Source organism: Hyperolius riggenbachi, chromosome 3, assembly GCF_040937935.1.
Source record: "Hyperolius riggenbachi isolate aHypRig1 chromosome 3, aHypRig1.pri, whole genome shotgun sequence".
Taxonomy (NCBI): Eukaryota; Metazoa; Chordata; class Amphibia; order Anura; family Hyperoliidae; genus Hyperolius; species Hyperolius riggenbachi.
Genome location: NC_090648.1, coordinates 146,725,836 through 146,751,069, shown reverse-complemented (window position 1 = coordinate 146,751,069; position 25,234 = coordinate 146,725,836). Strand labels below are relative to the sequence as shown.

General features: G+C 44.8%; 1 protein-coding gene across 4 annotated transcripts; it reads left to right on the top strand.

Annotated features, from left to right (window-relative positions):
• Positions 1-1,158: 1,158 nt before the first annotated feature.
• Positions 1,159-24,404, top strand: EIF3J (eukaryotic translation initiation factor 3 subunit J). Of its 4 annotated transcripts, none has more exons than XM_068275081.1 (9): positions 1,161-1,468; positions 5,997-6,094; positions 8,150-8,207; positions 10,900-10,991; positions 11,081-11,192; positions 16,787-16,813; positions 19,275-19,433; positions 20,600-20,673; positions 23,385-24,404. In XM_068275081.1, exons 1-9 carry the CDS (start codon positions 1,447-1,449, stop codon positions 23,514-23,516), a joined length of 774 nt encoding a protein of 257 aa, XP_068131182.1. In that variant the 5' UTR covers positions 1,161-1,446; the 3' UTR covers positions 23,517-24,404. The 4 variants fall into 4 exon arrangements, with proteins under 4 accessions (XP_068131184.1, XP_068131182.1, XP_068131183.1 ...); XM_068275080.1 differs by having other exon boundaries at positions 1,163-1,468; positions 10,897-10,991; XM_068275083.1 differs by lacking the exon at positions 16,787-16,813 and having other exon boundaries at positions 1,159-1,468.
• The last annotated feature ends 830 nt before the right edge of the window (positions 24,405-25,234 follow it).

The following is a 25,234-nucleotide window of genomic DNA, read 5'->3' as shown; positions in this document are numbered from 1 at the left end:
ATACAAACTCTTCACCTCTCAAAATGCAGGGGACACCTCTCCTCAGGGCCGCCATCAGAATTATCTGGGCCCCATACTTGGCAAACCTACAGGGCCCCTCTCACGCCTAATAACAATCTGATAGGTAGATTATGTGGGGGCAGAGCCACGGTATGTGGGGTAGAGTCAAAGCAACTTGCCTGTCGCCCATAACTCCCTCCCCCCCTGCATTGTTGCGTGTTCACCAATCACGCAGCAGGGAAGAGGGAGATGACCACACAACTCCTGTTATGCAATGGTAGAATAATTGCCAGCAGAGGCTTGAGTGGCACTGCCAATGTTTGGGCCCCAGACTATTCCTGGGCCCCATACTACTGTCCCTCTTGTACTCCCCTGATGGCTGCCCTGCCTTTCCTTCAAAACCCTTTCATAGCACCCAACTGTCTCTTTTGGAGGGACAGTCCCTCTTTGGGAGCCATGTCCCTCTCTCCTCCTCATCTGTCCCTCTTTCAGGACTTTGTCACTCTTGCTATATATATATATATATATATATATATATATATATATATATATATATATATAGCTACTAAAAAATGTGTTTGATTGACTCTAAACTTTATTCCCATCCTTTAAATTTATATATTACTATTTTTTAAATGTTAATATGAAGTAATATAAAGGACCAGTGTGGTTTGAATTCTACAACATATTTTTCTTATGAAATCTTTATGGTATGCGCGACTAGGGGAGTGACAGGGGCGTGGTCAGGGGTGCGGCTTAAGTGTCTCTCTTTCTCATCTCAAAAAGTTGGGAGGTATGCCCTTACACTTGGCAACAGAGCATTACACTGACACCGACTTGGTGTAATGGAAAGCCAGGAGTTTCCGTTTTTCAAAAAGGGTTAGATCTTGGCAGTAGAACAAACAGAACTTAAACAACAAACTGCCAAACTCTTCAGACTGTATAATACCTAAGTACAAAAAAAAATTATGGCCTAGACATATTTTCATTAAGGACATGGCCCTAGGAGGACCTGATTAGTTTCATGTAAATTGCACCAGAACTTTCTGAAGCCGTTGCTCCAGCTGATACACATGCTCAGTCTGTTCTGGCTACGTGTGGCTCGCAAAGTGCCCATGGGTGACACACGTGCTTCTCACGTGGTATTGTCAAAATGGCGGCATGGCACAGCACCGTACTTTATTTATCTCCGTGTGTATTCCCCCGGCCTTGCTCGGTCAACAGGAAGTAACGTGACTACAAGCCGATTGGAGGACTCTCGTTCTCTTCGAATTGAATTAGCCTGAAGCGTCCCTGCAGTGACAGGGTGTAGCAACATGGCGCTGACAGGGCGAATGTAATCCTGGGAGTAGTATCGCATTTCCGGTGAGGGGCCCTTCTAGTTGTCACTGCGCTGCGCGCGCACCTGGACGCGGTGAGTCAGACGGAGCGGCAGCGGGAAGAAAAATGGCGGAGACCGACAGCTGGGGTGAGAAAATGCCGGATAGCTGCTGCCTGTGATATGTGTAGTTTTTCCCGGTCACTGCCCTCTGCATGTGTGCCCCGCCTGCTGGGACACGAGGCCCCCTCACACGAGCCTGGCTGAGCTCAGCGGCACCCCCGTCCGTCTCCTCCCCTCGTGCTGCCCGGTATCGGCCTCTCTGGCTAATGACCCTTCAGCTGCCGGTGTCCTGACGCCGGGCCATGTGCTCGTGCAGTCCCAGCTGCTGTGTCTGAGTCTGGCTGCTCTCTACCCGAATTATGACTTCTCATCTCCCCCATCTTACTTTGTCTTCATGACATGTGGCTCACTTTTCTTACCACCATATGCCTCTAGTCTAACTGCTTATTTTTTTTGTAGATAATAAAGTTGAAAATCCATATGCTGTCTTCTGCCTGTATGTCATGTGATGTGGGTGATAAACCACCAGAGTTAGAGAAATGTATGGTTTTCTCTCTTTTAAATAAGATATTTCAGTTTATGGGGTAGGATTCTTTTTCTCCCAATTTATTTTTGTTTTATGTTCTTAAAACAAAACTTTATGGTGAATTGGCCACAGTAAAGGCATGTTCACAGCATAGTCTTCTGTACATGCCAGCTGCTTTTGCTCAGCTTGGTCACAGTCTGGCTGTTCACTTATGTTGGGATATGCACACATCCTAATATAAGTAAATGGGAGTAGATCTGCTCTTTAGTCAGCTGATGGGTGCTGTCTTTGCAGCAGGGTGCTGTGCAGTGACTACTGCTGTACCACACCCTGCAATGTGTGTAGGTTTTTTTTTTGGTACAATGAACATTAAGAACATGATTGACGTATGTATACCCAGAAATAAAATTAAAAAAAAAGTGGAGTGTGTCCATTTATCCTGCAAGCTTTTGTACTTTCTCAGTTTTATCCCTCACCTCTTCTTATCAGTATAGAACTTTAAAGTACATAATATACATCAGGTGACTTGGCTGGCGATTGACCATCCGATTATTATAATCAGATGAAAATTTGTGCTGCCAGGAGCATGCCCGATAGACAATGCTAGGCCTGAATGATTTTAAAAATTGAATTGAGCGATTTCTGTCTGAAATTGCGATTTCAATTTGATTCACGATTTCCTTCAAATCAAGCTTTGTTTCCCCTCTGTCCCCGGTCTCTCTTTGTGCCCACTTTGCCTCTTTATGCCTCCTCTGGGTCTCTCTCATTCCCCCTGTGTCTCTGTGCCTCCTCTGTCCCCCAAGCTGCATCAGTTCTGGACATAGCTTCAAGCACGAGTCCAGCGATGGCCGTCTATCCACTTCGCCTCCTGCAGGCTCTAATGCATGGAATACTTCCTGTGTGTCATGTGACATACAGGAACCCGGAGTTTTGCCAAACACAAGAGGCAGCAGACGGTGATAGAGAACGGACAGCATTGGACTCATGCGGAAGGTATGTCCAAGGTATGTCCAACGCTGCGGGCCGCACGCGCCGGGACTTTGGGGATGTTTAAAGCTACTTCTTCAAACTTCCCCATGTGAAAATGACGTGATTGCGATAATTGCCATTTTGACGATTCCGAAATTGTGATCTTGGTTATCACGATTTCGGTTTAAATTCAATTTATCTTTCAGGCCTAGACAATGCAGGCAGTTTCGGGCTGCAGTTGTTCGCTTGTATTGATTGGACATGCTGCAAGATGTAGGGCCAACCTGCTTGATCAGGTATGCTGCGGTAACAGTGTCCAATATCCGGATGATTGACGGAATCCCTGGTGCTGTCCACTAGTGTAAAATGTGCCCCATACAGTATACTTTAACTGTCAGTGTCTGTCCTCCGTCCATACACACGTCCCATGTGGTTGCTGGCATATATGCGCTGCGTGTGCATTTAGCTATAACCTTGTTGCTATAGGTTTTATTTAAATAAACATAACGTCCCACAATCCTGTTGACATTGCACAGATTGGCACAGTTCAGCAAAGACACGCAGACCAGGTTAAAAAAAATATAGGGGTCTACATTATTATTTGGGGCAATATATATATATATATATATATATATATATATATATATATATTTATATTTCACAACCCCTATAAGGGGGCTCAGTATCCATGTGAAGCAGCAGTTGCAAAACTGTCATTTGGCTCTTTTATTCAGCATCCTGGCTTTACTCACGGGCTACAATTGTCGCCGCAACAGGTCGCCCGTGAGTATGCGCCGTCGCATGGGCGCGCACCCCGAACTGTCGCCCGTCGCTGATGTCGCCAGGCGATTGGCGCGGTCAATCGCCTGGCGACAGTCGCCGCCGCAACTCCGTGAGTACGCGGACTAGCGACAGCAACCTCCATTGAGTTATACGGAGCTTCCGGCGGGGGGGGGGGGGGGGGGGGAGGAACGTCGGCGACAGCTTCCATCGCGCCGCTGGTCCCTCTTCCGCGTGTGTACGCGGAGCGACCTGGCGAGGAGCTGTCGCCGGCCTGTCGCCCACATGCTCACGTGTGCTGGCGACAGGCACAAAAAGTTGCCCGTGAGTATGGGCCATTAGGGAAAGAGTAGATCCTCCCCTCTCAAATTTTGGCTCCTTTCACACTATGCCCGTTGCTTTGTTGTACAGCGGACAATAGATAAACAACAAAATGCAATTAGTTTTCAATTGGCAGCATTGATTGTACAGTGCTCAACCCCTGCGTCAATCTGAAAAAAGGACATTTCCTGCTCAATGTTTGATTTCTAGATTTAACATAATTCGTTAGATTCAATGTCTAGGAATCTATTGGATATTTTTAAAATATCCTGTAGTGAGTTTTTGCTTCAGTTGGAATGCGATGCCAGATGATGGGCGTTCCTACACACTGCTAACAAAGATAAGCAAGTTCTATGTGACAGATTCTGTTTCTCTTCAAAGTGACTGTTTCCTTTGGGTTTGTCAGTGAAGTGGTCTGTTTCTCTAGCTCTCTGAATAATTTGCAGGCATCAGGACAAAAGCAGTGTAAATTGCTTGTGCTCTTATTTAACCACTTCACCCCAAGGTGGTTTTTACCCTAACTGACAAGAGCAATTTTCTCCTTTTAGTGCTCATCCCGTTCATTTTTCAATAGCTTAATCACTACTAATCACAATGAAATGATCTATATCTTTTTTTTTTTTTTCCAATCAACAATTGGGCTTTTTTGGGGGGGTTGATATTTGTTTTCAGTAATTACTCTATTTTCTATGCATTTTAAAGGGAAATACAAGGAAAAAATGCACTATTTCTCCAATTTCATCCCCTATAGTTGGAATATAAACACTGCTACTGTACATAACACCCACACATTTTACCTGCCTATTTGTCCTGGTTATCACAAGATTTTAATTATGTCCCTAGTGCAAAGTATGGTGACAATACGTCATTTGGAAATAAAGGTGTATTTTTTTTTTCACTGTTTTCATGTGCACGGGGATGCACATGCACCCGCGGGAGCGCACGCGTGCACGGCGGCAGCAGCATTGTCAGACTTATAAAAACGTCCTGGGGCCATTAAGAGGCTCTAGCAGGACATTTTTATAAGTCAGCATGTCATTAAGTGGTTAAAAAAGTAATGTAGGAGGCTAGGGGGGAAAAGTTGAACTTACCTGGGCTTCTAATGGTCCCCTGCAGACTTCCTGTTCCTTGCGCAACCAGTCACCGATGCTCCGGCGGCGGCACCTGCCGCCGGTTCACTTCCGGAATTTGCGACTTTAAAGTCGCAACCCCCCTGCGCGGCTTTGTCCGTGCTCCCGCTGACGTGACTGGGAGCATGCATGTTTATGTTGCAAGGTGACTGTCCCAGGAGCCCTGAAGCTGGCGCATCGACATAGCAGCTCGTGTAGTTGTACTGTAGTGGATCCATGCAAATGAACCCACTTTTGTAGCATGCAGCGGGCAAGTGTTTTAATGGCACAGATGCATCTTTTACCATGAACATCTTTTTGTTTTATATAAGTAAATAGAGAAGAAAGCGCTGTGCACCAGAGCGATATGCTTGCAACATTTAATTAATCAGGCACAAAGTTACAGGGGGTAACTGATGGCCTGCCAGTCATTTCGTGGGATAAGCGGCCTGCTTCCTCAGAGACCTGGGTCTCTGAGGAAGCGGGCTGCTTTTCCCACAAAACTGCTCTTAGGGCATCAGTTACCCCCTGTAACTTTGCTGTCTGTATGACTGATTACATTTTGCAAGCATATTGCTCTGGTGCACAGCGCTTTCTTCTCTATTTACTTACTGGAATCAGCAAGCTGGAGGCACGTTTGCGGCTGAGCAATCCAGGTCACGCTGCTCACAGGCAACTTTGAGTGCCAGTCCACCCTTTCTCCTTTTTGGATTATATGCAACTCCATTTGTTTTATCCAGTTTTTACACCAACTGGCCAGATAGTTTTGGGAGATACTGTCTCCTGGGGTGGTATAAATCTCAAGAGCCGGCTAATGTCTTAACTTTTGAATTTTTCCTGTTTTCAAACTGGCTTCTTCCTTTTCTGGGTCCTGATTCTTCACTGAATTGTCAATAACTTGTTTTCGCAGAGGCGGAGGACTTTGAGCCAGAAGAACCCCTTAGAAAGGCTGGTGCCGTAACGGCAACTGACCGCTGGGAAGGAGAAGATGAAGAGGAGGAAGTAAAGGTAAGCATATAAATGTAACAATTGCTTTGCAGAATTTTGGTTTTCTTAAGTTTGCTTTGTGGGTGTCAGTTATGTTTCATGTAAATGCTGTTTTTAGTGAGTTTCTCTATAATGTGACCTATAAATCACTTTTTTTTTGAGACTTTTTGGGAAACAGGACTTTTTATTTTGAAAACTTTTAATATCGCCCTTTTTGAAGGCCCAAAACATGTGGAGGTTTTGCTTTACCTGACTCCTATTTATATTATGGTGCATTCACACTCTTAAGGAGCTGTTTGGCTCTCAGGAGGTGAGCTAATGGTCTAATCTGAGTATCACACTTAAAAGACTTACGAGGCCAAGAATTGAGAATTTTTTATTTAAGTTAGCTACCTGCGTCAGCTTGTAAGGCACGGAGGACACCGTCCGCACCCTCCGTGCCGTTCCACGTGTCCCCGCCGCTCAATAGCCCCCCGAACGGTCCCCGACCGCGCGGCCCAGGTCGGGCTCTCCAGCCTGTACAAAGATGGCGGCCGGAGCTGGCCGCGGCTGTGCAGTACACATAGCCGCAAGTGCGACTGCGCAGCTCTAAGGCCAACCCCCCGATCCACGTAACAGGCTGTTTCCTGTAGCGTGGATCGTGGGTTGGTCTTAGAGCTGCGCAGCCGCACTCGCGGGTATGCGGACTGCGCAGCCGCGGCCAGTTCCGGCCGCCATCTTTGTACAGGCTGGAGAGCCCCGGCCGCACGGTCAGGGACCGTTCGGGGGGCTATTAGAGCGGCGGGGACCCGGCGGAACGGCACAGAGGGCGCGGACGGCGTCCTCCGTGCCTTACAAGCTGACGCAGGTAGCTAACTTTTTTTATTTTTTTTCTCTATTCTTGGCCTCGTAAGTCCTTTAAATACATTTATTACAACACCTTCAGGCCCAGTTGAATGTTCCCTGATACGCTTTCTATAGGTATCTACAATTGAGACATGCCTTGAATACACAGTTTTAGGGCATTGACTGTGCATTTCAGAATTTCTACTGATTGGGATATTTAGAACCCAGGGCCCTTTGGGCCTTGATTTCTACACTATATTCTTATGCTGTGAATGTTGACATGACCTACGACAAGTGATTGGAAGGGCTTCCAGAATTGTAATGGGCCCCAGCCCTTAGGCCTTTGCTAATGGCCACATGTACTGAACTGTAGAGGATTGGATTAAGGTCATCTTTTGAGTCCAATTTGTATCTTTGTCCAACGCCTGATCGTGTTATGGTGAGAAGGAAACCTTGACAAACCTACAACGCTGGGGGTCTGGCACAACTAAAATATGAAGGAGAGTCCGTAATGATCTGTGGGTTATCAGCTGGACAGCACTCCACGCAACTCTACCAGGCTCACTAAATCAAAAACCTGTGGAATGACATCAAGATGAATGGTTATAATACTCAAGCAAAACAGCGGTTTGATTATTTTATTTTTGAGCTTACCCAACAATGTGAAAAACTGGTGGCGAGCATACCAAAATCCTTGAAAACTGCAAATCATGGTTGATCCACTAAATACCGAATGCCCCCCCCCCCCTTGCTGAGCGCACATTGGAACATGCAGGTGGACAGGGATGGGCTAGCGACTATTTCGTAATTAAAATGAGCTTTAATTGCCGCGGCTGGGTGATGAGGGGTTATTTACCCACAATTCTGCCGTCCTGCCTGCATGCGTCCTATTGGCTTGAAGAAGAAAGTGTGCGTAGTGAAGCTTTTTGCAAGCTATTTGGAGCGCAGGCAGGACGGTGGAATTTGTGGGTAAATAACCCCTTATCACACAGCTGCAGCAAATAAGGCTCATTTTAATTACGAATTCTAGTCGTGAGCCCATCCCTGCTGGTGGATGCAGAGTGCATGGTAGAACATGCTGCGGCATTGTATATATTCTCCCCAGAATTTTTTTTCCAGACGGGTGGTATGAAAAGTACCTGGGTGGCATGAAAAAATTGCCGGGTGGGACGAGATGAGAGAATGCAGGGCCAGTGCTTCTGTGCGCAACTCTGCTTACAGCATAGGATTTTTTCTTTTTTTTTTTCTTAGGATAACTGGGATGATGAGGAAGATCAGGAAAACAAGGCAGCAGAGGCCCAGAAAACTGGTAAGGCATTAGTAGACGTAGGCGCTTTGAGACACTTCTCATACCATCCAAAAAGTTTGAGACACTACATGTACCGGCATGCTTTCCAGCGGCCAGGGAGGGACTCAGCATTGCAGCCACCTTCAAACCTTCTCGGCATTGACAGTAGGAAGATGAATGACCACTGGCGCACGCAGGGGGGGCGTTACCGATGCCCCGAATCCCCCCCCCCTGCTGCTCTCCCCCTATAGCAGCACCAGCCACCGAAGTGTAATGCAGGGAGGGAGGCCGACATCACTCCTCCATCAGTGCCTCCTCCCAAGTCCCCTTGCAGAGAACGCGCAGCTTCATCATTCTACTTCACCCCCCCCCCCCCCCCCCAGAGTGGCACCCACCCATGTTGGGTGGCGATCGATCGACAGATAGATATATTAGATCTGACTATATACCCTGGCTATATATACAGGGGAGGGATCTGACTATATTGGCTATATATACAGGGGGGGGATCTGACTATATACACTGGCTATATATACGGGGGGGGATCTGACTATATACACTGGCTATATATACGGGGGGATCTGGCTATATATACAGGGGGGGGATATGGCTATATATACAGGGTGGGGTCTGGCTATATATACAGGGGGGGGGGGGGATCTGGCTATATATACGGGGGATCTGATCATATACAAGGGGGAATCTGGATATATGTACTGAACGGGGAGTCATCTGGCTATATATGATAAATGGGGATCATGTGGTTGCCTATCCTAACTTGGTAATTTTGTTATCCATAAGAAAGGGGGGTTATCTGGCTATTTAATCACTGCCACATTATATATATATATATATATATATATATATATATATATATATATATATATATATATATATATATATATATATATATATATATATATATATATATATATATATATGCGAAACATTACTGCATCGTGTGTATTTTGTAGGGAAACACTGCCCATTGTGTGTATTTTGTGGGCAAACGCATGCGCGGTAGTGCGTGGCTTGCCAAAAGAGACCTTTCAGGATTCCCCCCCCCCCCCCCCCCCCCCCTGAAAATAACAATAACAATAATATTTATATAGCGCTTTTCTCCCTGGGGACTCAAAGCGCTGTGACCCTGCATTATGCAGTCTCAAAGGCTAGGGAAAAGAGGTGAGTTTTTAGCCTTTTTTTTAAAAAATCCTGGTTTTGCCCCTGATGACCTTTTTATAGATGGGCTACAGGGCAGCCTGCCCCCCCCCCCCCCCCCCCCCCACACACACACACACAAAGCACACATCATTATCGAACCTCCCTAAGGGGTAGGTTAGTTTTTAAATATTTTACTATAGGAGGTGCTCAGTTCACTATGACTGCCGTCCACAGCAGTCGAATGCCAAGTTTCTTTTAGAGGACTATGGTCACCCCTCACAGAGGCCTTTGTGGTTCTGGTCTGGGTCTCAGTATTAGAGCAAAACTGTAATCAAGAGGGAGGTAAAAGTTACTTTCCTCAGTAGTTGGAGCTTCCTGGATCCTCCTACACTCCACCATTCCAGTACCAGGACGACCTTCATCTTCTGGCTGCGGTCCCTGCTGTGAATGAGTGCATCCGTGCTAGGGATGGGTAAGTAAGGTTCGCGCATGCCAAGTAGAACAAAGCTCCCTCCATCCTCGAGCATGGCTGGGAGCGTAGACACAAAACACCTTTCTGACAAGCTTTTGTCAAATAGGTTTACAGGGACTGGAAACTGGAACAGTGGGCTGTAAAGGAGTGTGAGATGCTGTATTGTTGGGGTGAGAGACAGCAGAGAATATGCATTGTCAAACTTTCTTGCAAGTAGTATCTACAAAATCCTCATGGGCCTTCCTTGGGCACAGAGCTGGTGAATCTCTTTATGAGCTGTGAGCAGAAGGATTACAGGAAGTAGGAATAGAGTGGGTGAGGAAGTAAGGAATAGGGGATGGCCATATTTCCCCCATTGTTCAGTTAGATTGGTGGATGGATGTAGCAGCATTTTAGCAAATAAGGAGGGGATGGCAATATTTCTTCATTGTTCAAAAAGGTTAGTGGATGAATGTAGTGGCATTTTAGGAAGTAAGGAGGAGGGGATGGCCATATTTCTCCTTTGTTCAGTAAGAGGTTAGTGGATGGATGTAGCAGCACTTTAGGAAGAGGAGAATGGGGTTTGTGCCCGCTACAGGGAAGCATGAAAATACAATCTTCTCAGTTTTAACCTAATTGCCTAATGCCGAAAGGCCTCAAGTCCTGGGGCAGGGTTTAACAAGGGATCATGCGCGCTCATCCCAGCTGAGTGATAGAGTGGAGCTCCGTGATCACCCTGCCGAGATGCAATCGCGGCTTGCAGGCTGTTAAATGTAAAAAAAAGTTTAAAAAAATTTACCTTTTGTACAGCAGCGCTGTACAGGGGACAATTAACTGTCTCTCCGAGCTTTCCCTCTCATAGGCTGATGCCCATGAGAGGAGGGGAAAACATCTGATCGCCCCCTGGGGGGGGGGGGCTCTGTTGGTGGGCAGAAAAGGGGGAGGGGGCGGAGTCATTTGTGTGCTCAGTGTTATGGCTCTGCAGCGAGCTTTTAAAGCTGCAGAGCACTGAATTGTAAAAAATAACCTGTTCACTAGGGGGTGTAAGCCTGTTGTCCTTATGTGGTTAAATCCCTGTTGCCTCTTATCGTTTCCTAGTAGAACCCAAAGTTTCGGAAAAGAAGAAATTGAATGAAAAAATTAAAGAAAAAGAAAAGAACCAACTAAAGAAGCGAGAGGAGATTAAGAAAAGGGTAAGCTATACAATATACCCACGGGTGGGGAAACTTTATTTTACTGATTGGATCTGGAGGTGTTTATATGCGTCCTTTTTTGTTTCCAGTTAGAAGAGCCTGAACCTGTAGAACTGTCACCAGAGGAGCAGCTTGCAGAGAAACTACGACTAAAGAAGTTACAGGAAGACTCTGACCTGGAGTTGGCTAAGGAAGCTTTTGGTAAAGCATTGAATCAGAAATATCAAAGCACTTCTCTGATTAGTAGAGATGATCAATGAGATTCTACTAATATCAGTATGCATGCAAATTTATTGCAATCCATCTGCAACTTGGGATTGGGACAGTGAAAATCCACGGGAAATGCATTTGATTGACCCTCTTCCATCCTGCATACTATTTGCATTAAGGCCTCTTTCACAGTGCAACGTTAAAGTCGCACGTTAAAACAACATTTAACGCAGAATAACTCACTGCAATGAAACATCAATTCCCCATTCACATCAGTGCACACGTTGCGTTGGTGACTAAGGCTGCACGTTAAGTGAAAGTACTGCATGCAGTGCGTTATACACGTTAACTGCGTTGAACTGTTTGCACATGCTCAGTAATGACTTGGAAACATACTTTTCATTGCCTGTATGCTCTACTGCAGGCTTCCTCAACCAGGGTTCCTTGAGTACTCTGCAGGGGTTCCTTGGCATTTTTCCCCATCGTGGTGGAAGTATAATAGAGCACATAATAATAGGTGGTACTGAAACAAGAAGCACTAAATTGGTGGCTCAGGAGACAGTATAAGGAGTGGCAATGTAATGGGGGAGTGAAATAAACAGCCACACATACTTTTAAAGACCATGCCTCCTGCAAAATAAATGTAGGGGTTCCTCAAGATCAAAAAATTGTTTGCAGGGGTTCCTTGAGATCCAAAAGTTATTTACAGGGTTCCTCCAGGGTAAAAAGGTTGAGAAAGGCTGCTCTACTGTATGCGACGATAACGGGGCATTAAGTTGCGTTGCGACTTTTTTGGGGCGTTGCAATTTGCGTTGCGACTTTAATGTCGCATCAAACTGCAAGGTCCTACTGTGAAAGAGGCCTAAAGTGGACCTGAACTCTTGCACAGGACAGAAGGAAAACCTAGAGAGTTTGTATGTATTTAGAGAGTTTAGCCTGCCTAATTCTCCCTCATCTGTGACTAATTTGCACACACAGGATGTTAATCCTATGTTTGCCTCCATGAAAGCAAGAAGTAGACAGTGCAGGTTTATTGCAGGATTTGTATCCACTGTAACAAGTTTTGTTTTTTTAAAGGTTATTATGATGTTGCTTATCTTATAGAGCAGAGAGGAAGTTTTGAAATCAGGTCTGCTTAAAATTTGCATGCAAGTTAGAATTATTGGCATGTATTTAGCCATCTCTACTAACAGCCTGTGCTCCCCCCACCCCAGTATACTGAAATATCGGACAGCAGAAGCATCGCTTCTCTCTCCTCCTTCAGGCATCTCCAGTGATGAGCGACTGCCTCTCTCTCCTTCACTGCTCACTCTAGTGCCTGCTCCTCCTGCGTAGCGTAATTACATTGGACTTGTAGAGAGTGAGATGCCGATCACTGGAGCTAACAGTGAGGGAGAGGCAGGAGGTCCTAAATCGCTGGAGGTGCCAGGAGGCGTTAAGAGAATTGCTGCTGCCGCTGCCCAATGCTATGCAATATATCTGGGGAGCACAGAACGGGGGCCACTAACGCCACCAGGGAAGCTATATTGGGGGCCACTAACACTACCAAGGAAGTTATATTGGGGGAGGAGGCACTGACACCACCAGGGAAGTTATATTGGGGAGGTGGCCTCCGACACCACCAGGGAAGTTATATGGGGGAGGTGCAGGGTGCGAACACCACCAGGGAAGCTATATGAGGGTAGGGGGCCCACTAACACCACTAGGGAAGCTATATTAGGAAGGGGGGCGCTAACACCATAAGGATAGCTATATTGGAGAGGAATGGGGCCACTAACACCACCAGGGAACCTATATTGGAGGAGGGGGGGTAATACTGGAGGGCATGTCTTTTGGCTATAGGTGCCTGGGTTTGGGGGGGGGGGGGGGGGGGTACCTAATACTGGGAGCACATCTGACTAAATGCTTTGGAATGGGGCCACCTAATGGGGCACATCTAGCTATACTGGGGAGGGGGCTACCTAATACTGGGGGCATATCTGGCGATCTATATTGATGAGAGGGCTGCCTACTGCTGGAGGAATTAGGACTATACTGGGCAGGGGGGCTACCTAATACTGGGGCATATCTGACATGTGGCATGTTAGCACGGCAGCGGCCATACTCAGATGTGACTTAGTACTGTGGCCGCCTCTCCAGCACTCGCGCTAAACGATATCAAGCCTCCTGTTGCGTTTAATAGAGAGAAAAAAAAATAGAAAAAAACATTGATAAGTCCATCCAACTAAATGCAAATAAAGAAAAAAGACACGCCATTGGGTTGAACTTGTTTATCAATCAAAAAACATACACCATGTCTTTGAGGGGTTCCCCTTCTTCATAGACTATCAAAATATAACAGCATTAAATACCTTCACCAAGTGCACCATAACCTGAAGACACCACACATTTGGGTGATCCAATACATCAACTCCTTGCATGCAAGCATAGGGAATTACATATGAGTGTGGTACACACTCATATGTAGACCCCGCTGGCATAACTGCACCTGGAAACATCATCGTACTTTATCCATATACATTTCAATTTTGCATTATTAAATAATTTACGGAAGCTTGCACTACTTCGCATTGAACACGTTTCATTGTAACATTTAATCACCCCAGACCTTTACAATGTAATTCAGATACAACTTGGTTGATAAAGAGCAAGGTGGCTAGCGTGGTGGACGAGGCATTTGTTATGGGTACGATAGTCAAAGGGTTGAAGGAGTACAGTAGAACCTTGGTTTTCAAGCATAATTCGTTCTGGAAACATGCTTGTAATCCAAAGCACTCATATCAAAGCAAATTTATCCATAAGAATAAATGGAAACCCAGGTAATGGTAAAGGTTATTCTACAATCCAAAAACCGTTACAGTAAAATAGTGCAAGAATGCAATTGTAAACAAGTTTTTATAAGTAACAGAACCATTGCTATCTGTTTGCTCACCCCAACCTTTATAGGACTTCCGAGGCAGGGGGGCATAAAGATTTTACTCACCTAGGGCTTCTTCCAGCCCCTAGAAGCTGTATCAGTCCTTTGCCACAGCCCCGGTCCTCCACGTTGTCCCGCTGGGCACCCCTGAAGATCATGACCCCGCTGGCAAGTCGGCTCTTAGACGAATGTCAGCGAATACACGATTGGGACAACATGGAGGACCCAGGCTGCTGCACAGAAGTGCCTACCTGCCGGCGGGGGTTGTGATCTTCATGGGCAGTCAGTGGGACAACGGGGAGGATCAGGGCTGCAGCGAGGGACTGAGACAGCTGCTGGGGGCTGGAAGAACCTCCAGGTGAGTAAAATCTGTGTAAGCCCCCCTCACCTCAGAAGTCCTTTAACAAGGAACTTACCCAATGACCGTTGCTTTCACCTACTTTTGAGTATTTCATGGAAATGTGACTTTGTACAGTCTCTACACTCAGATGAAGTACAATCCTGCAGCTCCAAAGGCAGAACTAATTAATTTACATAAAATGTTGCTTGTATTGCAAAGCGCTCTTAAACCAACTTACACTCAATCCAAGGTTTTACTGTACTCGAAAGTGGATCATCTAAAGATAACACTTTTGTATTTGCTCCCCAAAATCCACAAAAACTTGAATAATCTACCAGACCATCCCATAGTGTCTGGATATAGTAGAGTAACAAAATAAGATTTACAGGACTTCGTTAGAAAAATCCTTCCATGCCTTAAAGAGAATTGGTAAACTTAGAAACATCCCCTGGGGGTACTTATATCTGGATCCTAACGAGGCTTCCCCCGTCCTTCTCCATCCCGCAGTGGCAGTGCTAGAAGGCTGTGAATATTTGCCTTGTCTTGCTACAGCGGCGCTCCGCTCAGGTGGAAATATCTGAGCCTGATTGGGTGCGCTGTACTGCGCAGGCGCGAGCTGCCTGCGTAGTAGAGTGGACCTGATTGGATTTGGCTATTCCCGCCTCAGCCCATCGGCAAGCCGCTATTGTGCCTGCTCTTCAGCTGGGGAAGGTAAATACTGCTGCCACCGTGGGAAGGATGGGAAATGCTTTGTTAAAATTCAGAAGCTTCCCCTCCTGAAGTAAGTCCGCCCATCATCCGTGAAAACTCCCCCCGCCGAATGTTTTTTTCCCTGTCTCTAAAGATATAACAGATTTATAGCAGAGACTGGCTGCTTATGCCGGGCAGATCTAAGATTCATGACACTTCCATCCCGTATCAGGAATGGATGCGATGCATTGAGTTTTTGTTGGAAACGAACATGCTTGCAGGGGTCAAGAATGAGCCTATACATACTGCATTATTTTGGGTTAATGGATGACATTTTATAATTCTTTGTCCAGGGAGTTATTACAGATGGTTGGTGATGGCTGCCAGTTCCACACATCCAACAATCATTCCCTTTGGAGAGCTTGTTGAACTCCATGCAGTATTTGAATGTGTGGATTTTGAAAAGGGTTGGTGCCTTGGTCGCAGACCTGTATACAATACCCACCAAGGAGTAAAGGCTAGACTGCTTTCATGATAAAAATGGTTATCAGGGCTGTTCCAAAGTGTTGGATTTTAACCACCTGGGTGTTACGGACGAGCTCAGCTCGTCCAGTAACGCCGCGGTGGATTGCTCGGGCCCTGGTGGGCCGATTTGGATAATTTTTTTTTTTTTAAACATGCAGCTAGCACTTTGCTAGCTGCGTGTCTTACCTGCGCAGTACAGCCCGGAGGACGTCTGATGACGTCAGCGCGCCCCCGTGAGGCGCATTTTGAAACGCAGAAGAGCCCGACCTGGCAGCCGGCCTGGCCAGGTCGGGTCGGCCACCGGAGGGGACCGGGAGCCTGCGGAGCGGCGCCGAGGGCACGTCCTGGCTGCCCACGGCTGGAGGAAGCCCCAGGTAAGTGAATGGGCATTTTTATTTTTTTAAGAGCCACCCTGAACCTTCCCTTTAATGGGAAGAAATAAGGTTCATACCCATGCTTGTGTAATTGCTGTAACGTGTTTATGAAGGTGATCCCTTAACGCATCCCTATGTTCAGAAAAAGTATTCTATACAATCGGCCTTTTTTTTTTTTTTTTTTTTTTTTTTTTTTTTTTTTTTTGTAACACTTGCATTGTGTGTGCATTGAAGTGTTCATGTGGCCTCCTCTATATAGGCAAATCTATTAGGAATGGGAGACTGAGGAACAGAACTACAGGAACATGTGTACTCAGTGATGGCCTATGATCCCAGCACATAGATACATGAGACATCAGTTACCAGACATTTTCTAGAGGCAGGGTATTCTGTTTCACAGCTAAAGCCTGGTACACACCATGAAATTTCCCGTCAAATGGGTCGAATAGATAATTTCTGACGGGTCCGATCTGATATCCAAATGTTTATCTGATTGATTTGCATAGAAGTGATCAGAAAAACGATCAGAAATCGGATCTGTTGGAAATCTTCTTTCGACCCATCTATCTCATGGGACATGGCATGGTATGTACCTGGCAATAGGCTGATGGTGGTGGGTGACATTACTCCACTGACTAAAGCTGGAGACAAAGAAAGGTGAATAGACTATATGAATTGTATTAGGCCTAGAGGACTGATTGGGGAGGCTTTAATGTTGTTTGTAATTTGTGTCTTTCAGATATCGATGCTTGTGATAACGTTGGTGGTAATGTACTGTTTATAATGACCATCCATTAGGATGAAATGTGTTGTATGCTAAAGTTGCACAAATTGCATGTTTTTATGCAGCCCATACTCTATGGAGCTCACTTCCACAATCAGTGCGAGAGGCCCTTTTTATGGATAGCTAAAAACTCACCCCTTCTCCCGAACCTTTTATACTGCAGAATGTGGGGTCTGACCGCTTGGAGTCCCCAGGGAGAATAGTACGATAAAAATATTTTTGAATGATGCAAAATTACAATGTGTATGGATAAAGAACAATGATGTTTCCAGGTGGTTATGGGTAGATCCCTGTATTTGACCATTTCTAGTTGCAACTGGTTAAGGTATTTAAATAGACTTTGTACTGTCAAAAAAAGCACTCTTGGGTACTTAACAATGAGGCTTCCCCCTCCCTTGTAGCTGCAGGGAATGCAGCGCTGGCTCCCCCATATCCTCCCCTGACAAGCTTGACAAGAGAGGATTTATTTACCTCTCTGGGATCCAGCGCAGTAGCGGCTCTTCGTTCGGGTTAAGGCGTAAATTGCCGAGCCCGATCGTGCCTGCGCAGTAAAGTGAATCGATCGGGTTCGGCTATTTCCGCCTTAACCTGAATGAAGAGCGGCTAGTGCGCCTGAGCTGGATTGCGGTAGGTAAATATTTACCTCGCTGTGATTCGGGGGGGGGGGGGAACAAAAGGGATGGAGGACAGGGGAAGCCTCATTAGGATCCAGAGGCTTCCCACTACCGAGAGGAGTATCCCAGAGGGGGTTTTCAATATAGATCCTCTTTAATGGTGCTGTATTCTGATATGGATTCTACACCTGAAGAAGGGTACACCGCAAAACATGCTGTGTATGTCCTTTGATAAAAATGCAAGTGCAAGCCACTGGGGCGCTTCCTCATTTAGGGCTGGTTTGCACTGCAAGAGCAATTTTAGCACTAGTGATTTATTTGCATAGTGGATTGGAATGGTGATCCAAGAGATGGGTTATCAGTACATGAAAGGACAACCAGGAGGTCATTACAAAAGTATTGTCCATCCAATTAACCACCTTGGCGGTAATGACGAGCTCAGCTCGTCCATTACCGCCGCGGTGGATTTCTCAGGCCCTACTGGGCCGATTTTCGTAATTTATTTATTTTTTAACCGCTAGCTGCGTGCTATATACGATCGTCGCCGCCACTACCCAAAGAGTAACACGCTAGGCTAGCTACATGATTTAACAAAAAAAACCAGCTGCGCCGCCACCCTGGCGCAATCAATAGAATGCCAGGATGGTTAAAGGGCAGCCTCCTACGCTGGTCCCAAGTTGATCTGTTTTGTCCCAAGTTAATCTGTCGGAAAAATCCACTTTTAAAGTGTTGGGGAAAAATGTAGTCCATTTAGTCTAAATCAGTTTGTTACAAGGACTAATGACCTCTTATTTCATCTTGTTTTTATGTGAGTGTAGAATGCAGACTGGTAACTGAGTGGAGTCTCAGTGTTTGCCAGTTGGGATTTGTCCAGGTGATAAAAATGAGTAACAGTGGCTCCGGCTCTGTCTAGTGAGAGTTTGTGGACAGCCTGTACTCTAGAGTACTGTTCCAATAGTTGTAAAGAAGTGCAGCCTGAGCTTACGTTTCCGTAGACCCTAAACAAGCATGCTTCAGGCAAAAATCTCACAATGCCTATATGTTTGTTTCAGGTGTGTGATTCAGACACTACTGTTGCCAGAGCTTAGCAGAATGCCAGGCAACTGGTATTAACAGGAAGTAAATATGGCAGCCTCCATATACCTCTCACTCCAGGTTCCCTTTTAACCACCTCAATATTTGGTGTACAATTTATGAACTCTAAATTTTGAGAGTAGTTTGTGCAGTATGTAACCTTATTAGCTGAAAGCTCTTGCTGGCATGTCTTTGGAATTCTTTGTTTATTATGCCAAATGCTGTAAAAACGTCAGTGTTGATCATAGACATATTCACCAAGACTAGTAAATGCTAATGTTCCTCATTCTGCTGAATGGGTAGAAAGTACTGAGTTACACTTGCCTTCAGTGCATTTTTTTTGAGTAGATTGGAGTTCAGCTGGCCATATACTATTCAAATATCAGTCAATTTTATTTTACTTTTTTCGATTGATATTACGATCTAAGCTACATTCGATATCATGGTTATTTTATGACTGAAAAACAAACTTGTAAATCTTAGCTTTTAATATTGACCGAAAACAAAATCCATATTTGAAAAGTATTTGGCCAGCTTAGGTGACTGAATACGTCGTTGGAGGTGTTTGGCAGGAATTTAATGAACTGATTGTTATACGGGATTTGTTGCCTTTTTCACCTGTTGTACCCACCAGAGAAAAGAGGCAGCCCATGTCATAAGTTATTCTGATCTGCAATGACGATTCTTTCTCGGTCTAAACGGTGGATATCAACTCCAGTGATGTTCGTTTTTTTTTTTTTTTTTTCTTTATAAAGGTGTGAGCAATGTTACAGGATTAGATGCCATGAATCCGTCCTCACGAGATGACTTTACAGAATTTGGGAAGCTATTGAAGGAAAAGATAACACAGTATGAAAAATCCGTGTATTACCCGACCTTTCTAGAAACACTATTGAGAGAAGTCTGTATATCATGTAAGTAATTTGCTAAGCACCACACTGTGAGCTTATCTTATGAAGCTTAAAGGAGTTATCAGGGAAAAAACTAAAAATAAGCTTTACTCACCTGGTGCTTTCTTCAGCCCCTTGCAGCCGACTGTCCCATGCTGTCACCTCCGCTCTCATCGCTCGGTATTCAGGCCGACCTCACTGCGGCTGCGCGAAGCGCCGCTGTTAATCATGGCCGCGGCGAACTGCGCAGGAGCAGAACTACAGTAAGGCCGACCCCGCGGTTGGCCTGAATACCGAGCGGGGGGAGCGGAGGTGACAGCGGGGGACAGTCGGCTGCAAGGGGCTGGAGAAAGCTCCAGGTGAAGCTTATTTTTAGTTTTTTTTCCCTACTACTCTAAAGCAGGAATTCAACTTTACATAGTATTCACAAAAAACGTGTTTTCCTACCTTTTATTTCCCATACAGTTATTATATTTGTTCTTGTGCACAAGTATAATCGTCCGTTTACAAATTCCCAAAGTACAGTTTATCTGCTCTGAAAGATGCACTTTGTAATGTTTTGCATAGCGGCTGTATTTATATATTATAATGTACCCACTGAGAATTAATCTTCTGTGTACACTTTGTGTTTAGCTAAAGCACTGGCAACAATGTTTACCAATAATGGCAGAGCTAAGCTTCCCACTGAAGAAGAAAGCGCTATTTAATGTCCAGTACACACTGTGCAATTTTCCATGAGATAGGGTTGAATCAATTATTTTGGACCGTTCCAATCTGATTTCTGATCGTTTTTCGGTACAATTTTGTATAGAAGCAATTGGAAAATTGTTCAGAAAAACAATTGGAAATCAGATGGTGTACCAGGGATAATGCTGGGTACACACGATTACATTCTGTCTGTCTGATTGACTGCTAATCTTGCAGGCAAGTTGTATTGTGTGTACATGCCCAAACTGCTTACGATCTATAAATAATCGTCCCAATTCCTATCAATCAGATGGGAAATTGAATCAGGTGTACCCAGCATAACTGTTTGAATGCTGTTCCGCTTTTTTTTTTTTTTCCTAGCAGTAGTATTTACACTGTAAAGAATCTTTCAGAGGAAAGAGATGCTGAGTTTCATACTACGTTAATAACTGCATGTGTAGATATATTACTTAAAATGTAACTGGACGGCTTGTGTCTTACAGTGGAAGTAGACGACTTGAAGAAAATATCAAATTCTCTGACAGTTTTATGCAGCGAGAAGCAGAAACAAGAAAAGGTGAGGCTTGCTGGTAGTAGTTGGACATTATCGTCACAACAAAACAATAATTCCAGGAATAGGATTTCAACAAACTCTTTCAAAGGCAGGGCTGTGGAGTCTGAGTCGAGGAGTCGGGACAATTTTGGGCACCCGGAGTTGGAGTCGGAGTCGTGGTTTCATAAACTGAGGAGTTGGAGTTGGGTGATTTGTGTACAAAATCCACAGCCCTGTTAAATATTAGACTAAGGAGTCGAGGAGTCTGAGTCGGGACCATTTTGGTTACCCGGAGTCGCAGTTGTCGTTTCATAAACTGAGGAGTTGGCGTTGGAAGATTTTTGTACCAGCTCCACAGCCCTGTTCAAAGGATATTGTTTCTGTCCCAAATAATTGACTGTTTTAGGTGAATATCTAATATACAGGGCCCCTTCCGCTGAAGGCCTTGCCTTCAAAGATGTGCTGCGGTAGCTCCAGTTTGGCCTATTGCTACTCTATTAGCTGGATCAGTACATCCCGCTTGTCCTCCCCTCCTATCTTCATAGACCACCAGAATGGGCTGATCAATAAAACACTAGTCATAGCAACGTTCTCCCCAGAAATTTTTCCCAGCCGGGTGGCATGAAAAAGTACCTGGGTGGGGCGCAACGGGGAAGTGCAGGGTCGGGGCAAGGCTGCCTACAGCATAGGAGGATGAGGAGGGGAGCTGACAGCAGCCGGGTGCTCACCAAAATCGTCTTAACCGTGTAATGAGCTTAAAGTGGATTAGAAATGAACTTCTATTCATTGCATAATTGTGTTCCTTACATAGTTTATAGGGCATTCCTCAAGCCAAATACTTTTTTTTTTGTTTTAATACTTAATTCCCTATAAACTAAACAAGCCTCGCCCACAGCTTCTCCAAAACGACAAGGCACTCAGACCCATGTAGCAAGGGCTTATGGGAGCTCCGTATGGGGAGGAGGTTACTAGCCAGAGATTTCTGGGGGGGGGGGGGGGGTGAATTTTTCATAGGCTGCTGAGGGTTGGAGATGCAGTTGCAGATTACCCCCGTGTAATGACAAACAGAACATGGCTGCCCTCATTGTGTCACAGAAAAAAATCCTCAAAACTGTTGAAGCTGTTTGCAGCCAGATTTGTTGTGTAAATTATCTAAACTTTAGATAAGATATATAGACAAGTTACTTGTTATAGTTAGTTATTCATCTCGGATCTGCTTTAACGTGAAATATACTAATCTTGTAAGGAAAACCGGTATTCATATGTTTTTACTATGAGGGAAATGAATAGCTAGGTAGCATCCTCACACTTGTGTGAATGCGGAGATTTGGCTCTCTATTAGGTCCAATTTCTGAATTTGATCTAAATTGATAATAATGTTGAATTAAGAGCCACAATCGGGTTGGAATGTTCAACTCTGCATGTATCTATTTGGTTTGTTTTTGAGAGCTTTTAATCACTTCCCGTTTGACCAATTTTAAGTATGCACATGTATAGTTTTTCATTATAGAATTTTTCTCCAATAAAATATCTGTAGAGTTGACCGTATATCTATTTGTTGCACCTGGTACTGCGATTGAATTATTTTTGATCGACCAGTTAATATTTTTTATTGAACAAGTTGATGCAATGAAAAATTTATAGAATCTAAATGCATTTCTGTTCGGCAAATTCTACTCCAGATGCGCTCATAGTTTTTGTCTTGTTGTCTGTCAAAGTGAGAGGGTTGCAGTGTCTTGTGTAAAGCAGTTTTATCACTGCTTTATAGTGAAGGCCTTTAAAGCAACTCTGAAGTGATATTTTTCCCAGGACGTCACTCGGACAGCACCCCTGAATGAGACTTGTCTCATTCAGGGGTGCTGTCCTCCTGACTACTGGAAAAGACATTACTGCAAGTAATTTTGGTCTTTTTTAAATAATACCTAGGTGGGTAGCTGTTACAACAGAGATCATATTCATCTCGTTACCGCGCTCTCTGCTACTTTGTCAGTCATCCATCCTTGGGAGATAGGAGGTGCAGTAAGAAGGGATTGGAGATGGGCGGCGATGAGACAAGACCCAGAACATTTATATCAGGATTGTCTCCTGACAGACTCAAAAGCGCCAGAGCTGTAGCTACTAGGGTGCACTCAATTGCAACAGACGTGTTAGGGAGTCTTTCCCAAGGTCTCCTTGCTGACTAGCTACTGGCTTACTGAACAGGCAGACCTGAGATTCGAACCCAGGTCTCCTGTCAGGCAGAGCCCTTAACCGGTACGCTATCCAGAGACTATAGGCAGAGCTATGGATATTGGCTTCGCCTCTTCCTGTTTAATCAGCATTTAACTGATCGGGGAGCATTGCAGGGTTTATGGGGGGGGATGACACCACAGACCAGCATGTGACAGCACAAGCTGAGCTTTAGAAAAAGTAACAACAAAAATGCTTTAAGTACAAAAGATTGCTTCTCCCATGTGGACAAGTCATATTATGTGGGTTAACCTTGCAGCCTGGCATACAGTTAGGTGTCACCATGCACACCATATATGGTAAAATCAGATGGGAAAATATTTATTGGCCATGTCATCCAATCCAGGATCCCGCAGTTTTAGGCACCATCTCTGCGGAGAACAATTGAAGAAAAACGGAAAAGTTAGGTGCTAGCTGTAATTTATTTGGAGCTCTGGCCTCTGTGACTTGTCCAGCCCTGTTATAAAATTAAAACAGAAATAACTGTCTGTCTTTTTTTCCTTTAGCAAAATAAAGCCAAAAAGAAGAAGAAAGGTGTGGTTCCCGGAGGAGGCCTCAAGGCTAACATGAAGGACGATCTGTTGGATTATGGAGGCATAGATGAGGGATATGGACGAGAGTTTGAGGACTTCATGTGACACTTGCTTCATGCTTACAGCTCTGACTTAGAGCAACCTCTCCCTAATTCAAGATTCTGCCAAATGCTACAGTTAAAGAATTCAGCCCCTCACTCAGCCTGAAAGATTGGGGCAGGTGTATCTGGATACTACAGGGTTAATAAGGCCCACCTCACACCCTGCATACTAGCTCATGCACTGTGTCTCCTGGCCTGTGATCTTTCTTGCTCTGCTTGTGGCATGCATGTGTAGATCTGCCATGTTGCAAACAGAGTGGCCTTTGCTTCTGACCCTCTGCTGTGCCCACCTATGAGGGAGCAGCGTTCTTTTCTCCAGCCCCTGCTCATAGGACACTGCTTTCTTTTCTGGCCTCTTTAGGTTTTACTTGCCAGTTACTGAGCCTTACTATGAGCTCTGGCTTGTGCTGAGACTTCCTTCCCACAGTACAGAGCTTCTTCATGTGTTTAACATAAAAGACTTAAATCCAGACGGGATTAACTTTGACTGTGCAACCATGAACACCCAGGAGAAAAGCAGCAGCTGCCACAGATGCCTCAGACTATGGGTTCGTTTTTCAATCTTTGGACAGAGACTTGAACTGCCGACATTAATTCTGAGTATCATGTGTGCTGCCCATGCCGAGAGATCACGTGTTTTTGTTTTTTCCTTTTGGGTGGCTTGATATTTATTTAGGAGTCGAGTGTTGGCGTGGTTCCAAGGTTGGTTAGATGCTTTCTAACTCTTGCTGAGAGGTGCACAGTCTGACCCTTTCTTTCAAACTTCAATTCTGCTCACTTAATGGATGATGCTTTGCAAGCAGGTCCTTCCATGGGAGAATTGTTATATTAACAATGAGACTGCAATGTTTGTTTTATAAGACAACTAATTTAATAAACTCATCCTTGTGAAGAGGTGGCTGCTGTGCTTTCTCTGGTGCGGTTTTACTGGCTGCTTTGTTTTTAGCAGAGGAAATCCTAAGTACATTTTATGCATAGATTTTAAGAGGAAAAAAAACTGTTGCTGATTTACCCATCTGGCATATTTTTCTATTGGCCTGAGAGGGGGTATGTTCCAAGCACTACTTCATCATTCTAACTGACTTCAGTGCTCTCATTTCTGCAAAACTTTAAATTGTGAATGTTCCTTACCAGCCCCAAAATAAATATTTTTATTCGATGCAGTTGCTTAATTTTAAAACTTGTTAAACAGAAGTCACATGACAAGTCTACATTCATGTAGACTGCACTTACAACTTACTCTGATTGTGGCCATAGTCTTCATGAAAATACAAACTTTAAATTATATCTCCCTCACTCAATAACTTTGTCTAGTGGGTATAACCTTGTGTATTGCAGATTGGATGCTTAGAAAGTTTAGCCCCCAGGCTATACTCTCCCCACCAAGTAGCAGTGCCATCTTGGTTTCTCTAACCTGGGACACAGTGTTCCTTCCTTGTCCAAGACTAGCTAGGGAAAGAAGGTGCAAAGCTTTAAAGTGGGTTTAAACCTTCCATACTAATAATATCAAAGAAGTGCACTTAATGATATGTATCAACATTTCCTTTTCAGCAAATAAAGCATCTGGTCAGTGTTTTATTCACCTGGTCGATCCTCTAGCTGCTTATGTTCCAAAGCCAATGAGGAGAAAGTCTCCTTTGCCGTGCATTCTGAGTCCCCACTTTTTTTTTTTCTTCCCCAAAGTTTAGAGGTGCTAAGGTCTTGCGGGACTTCCTTTGTCAA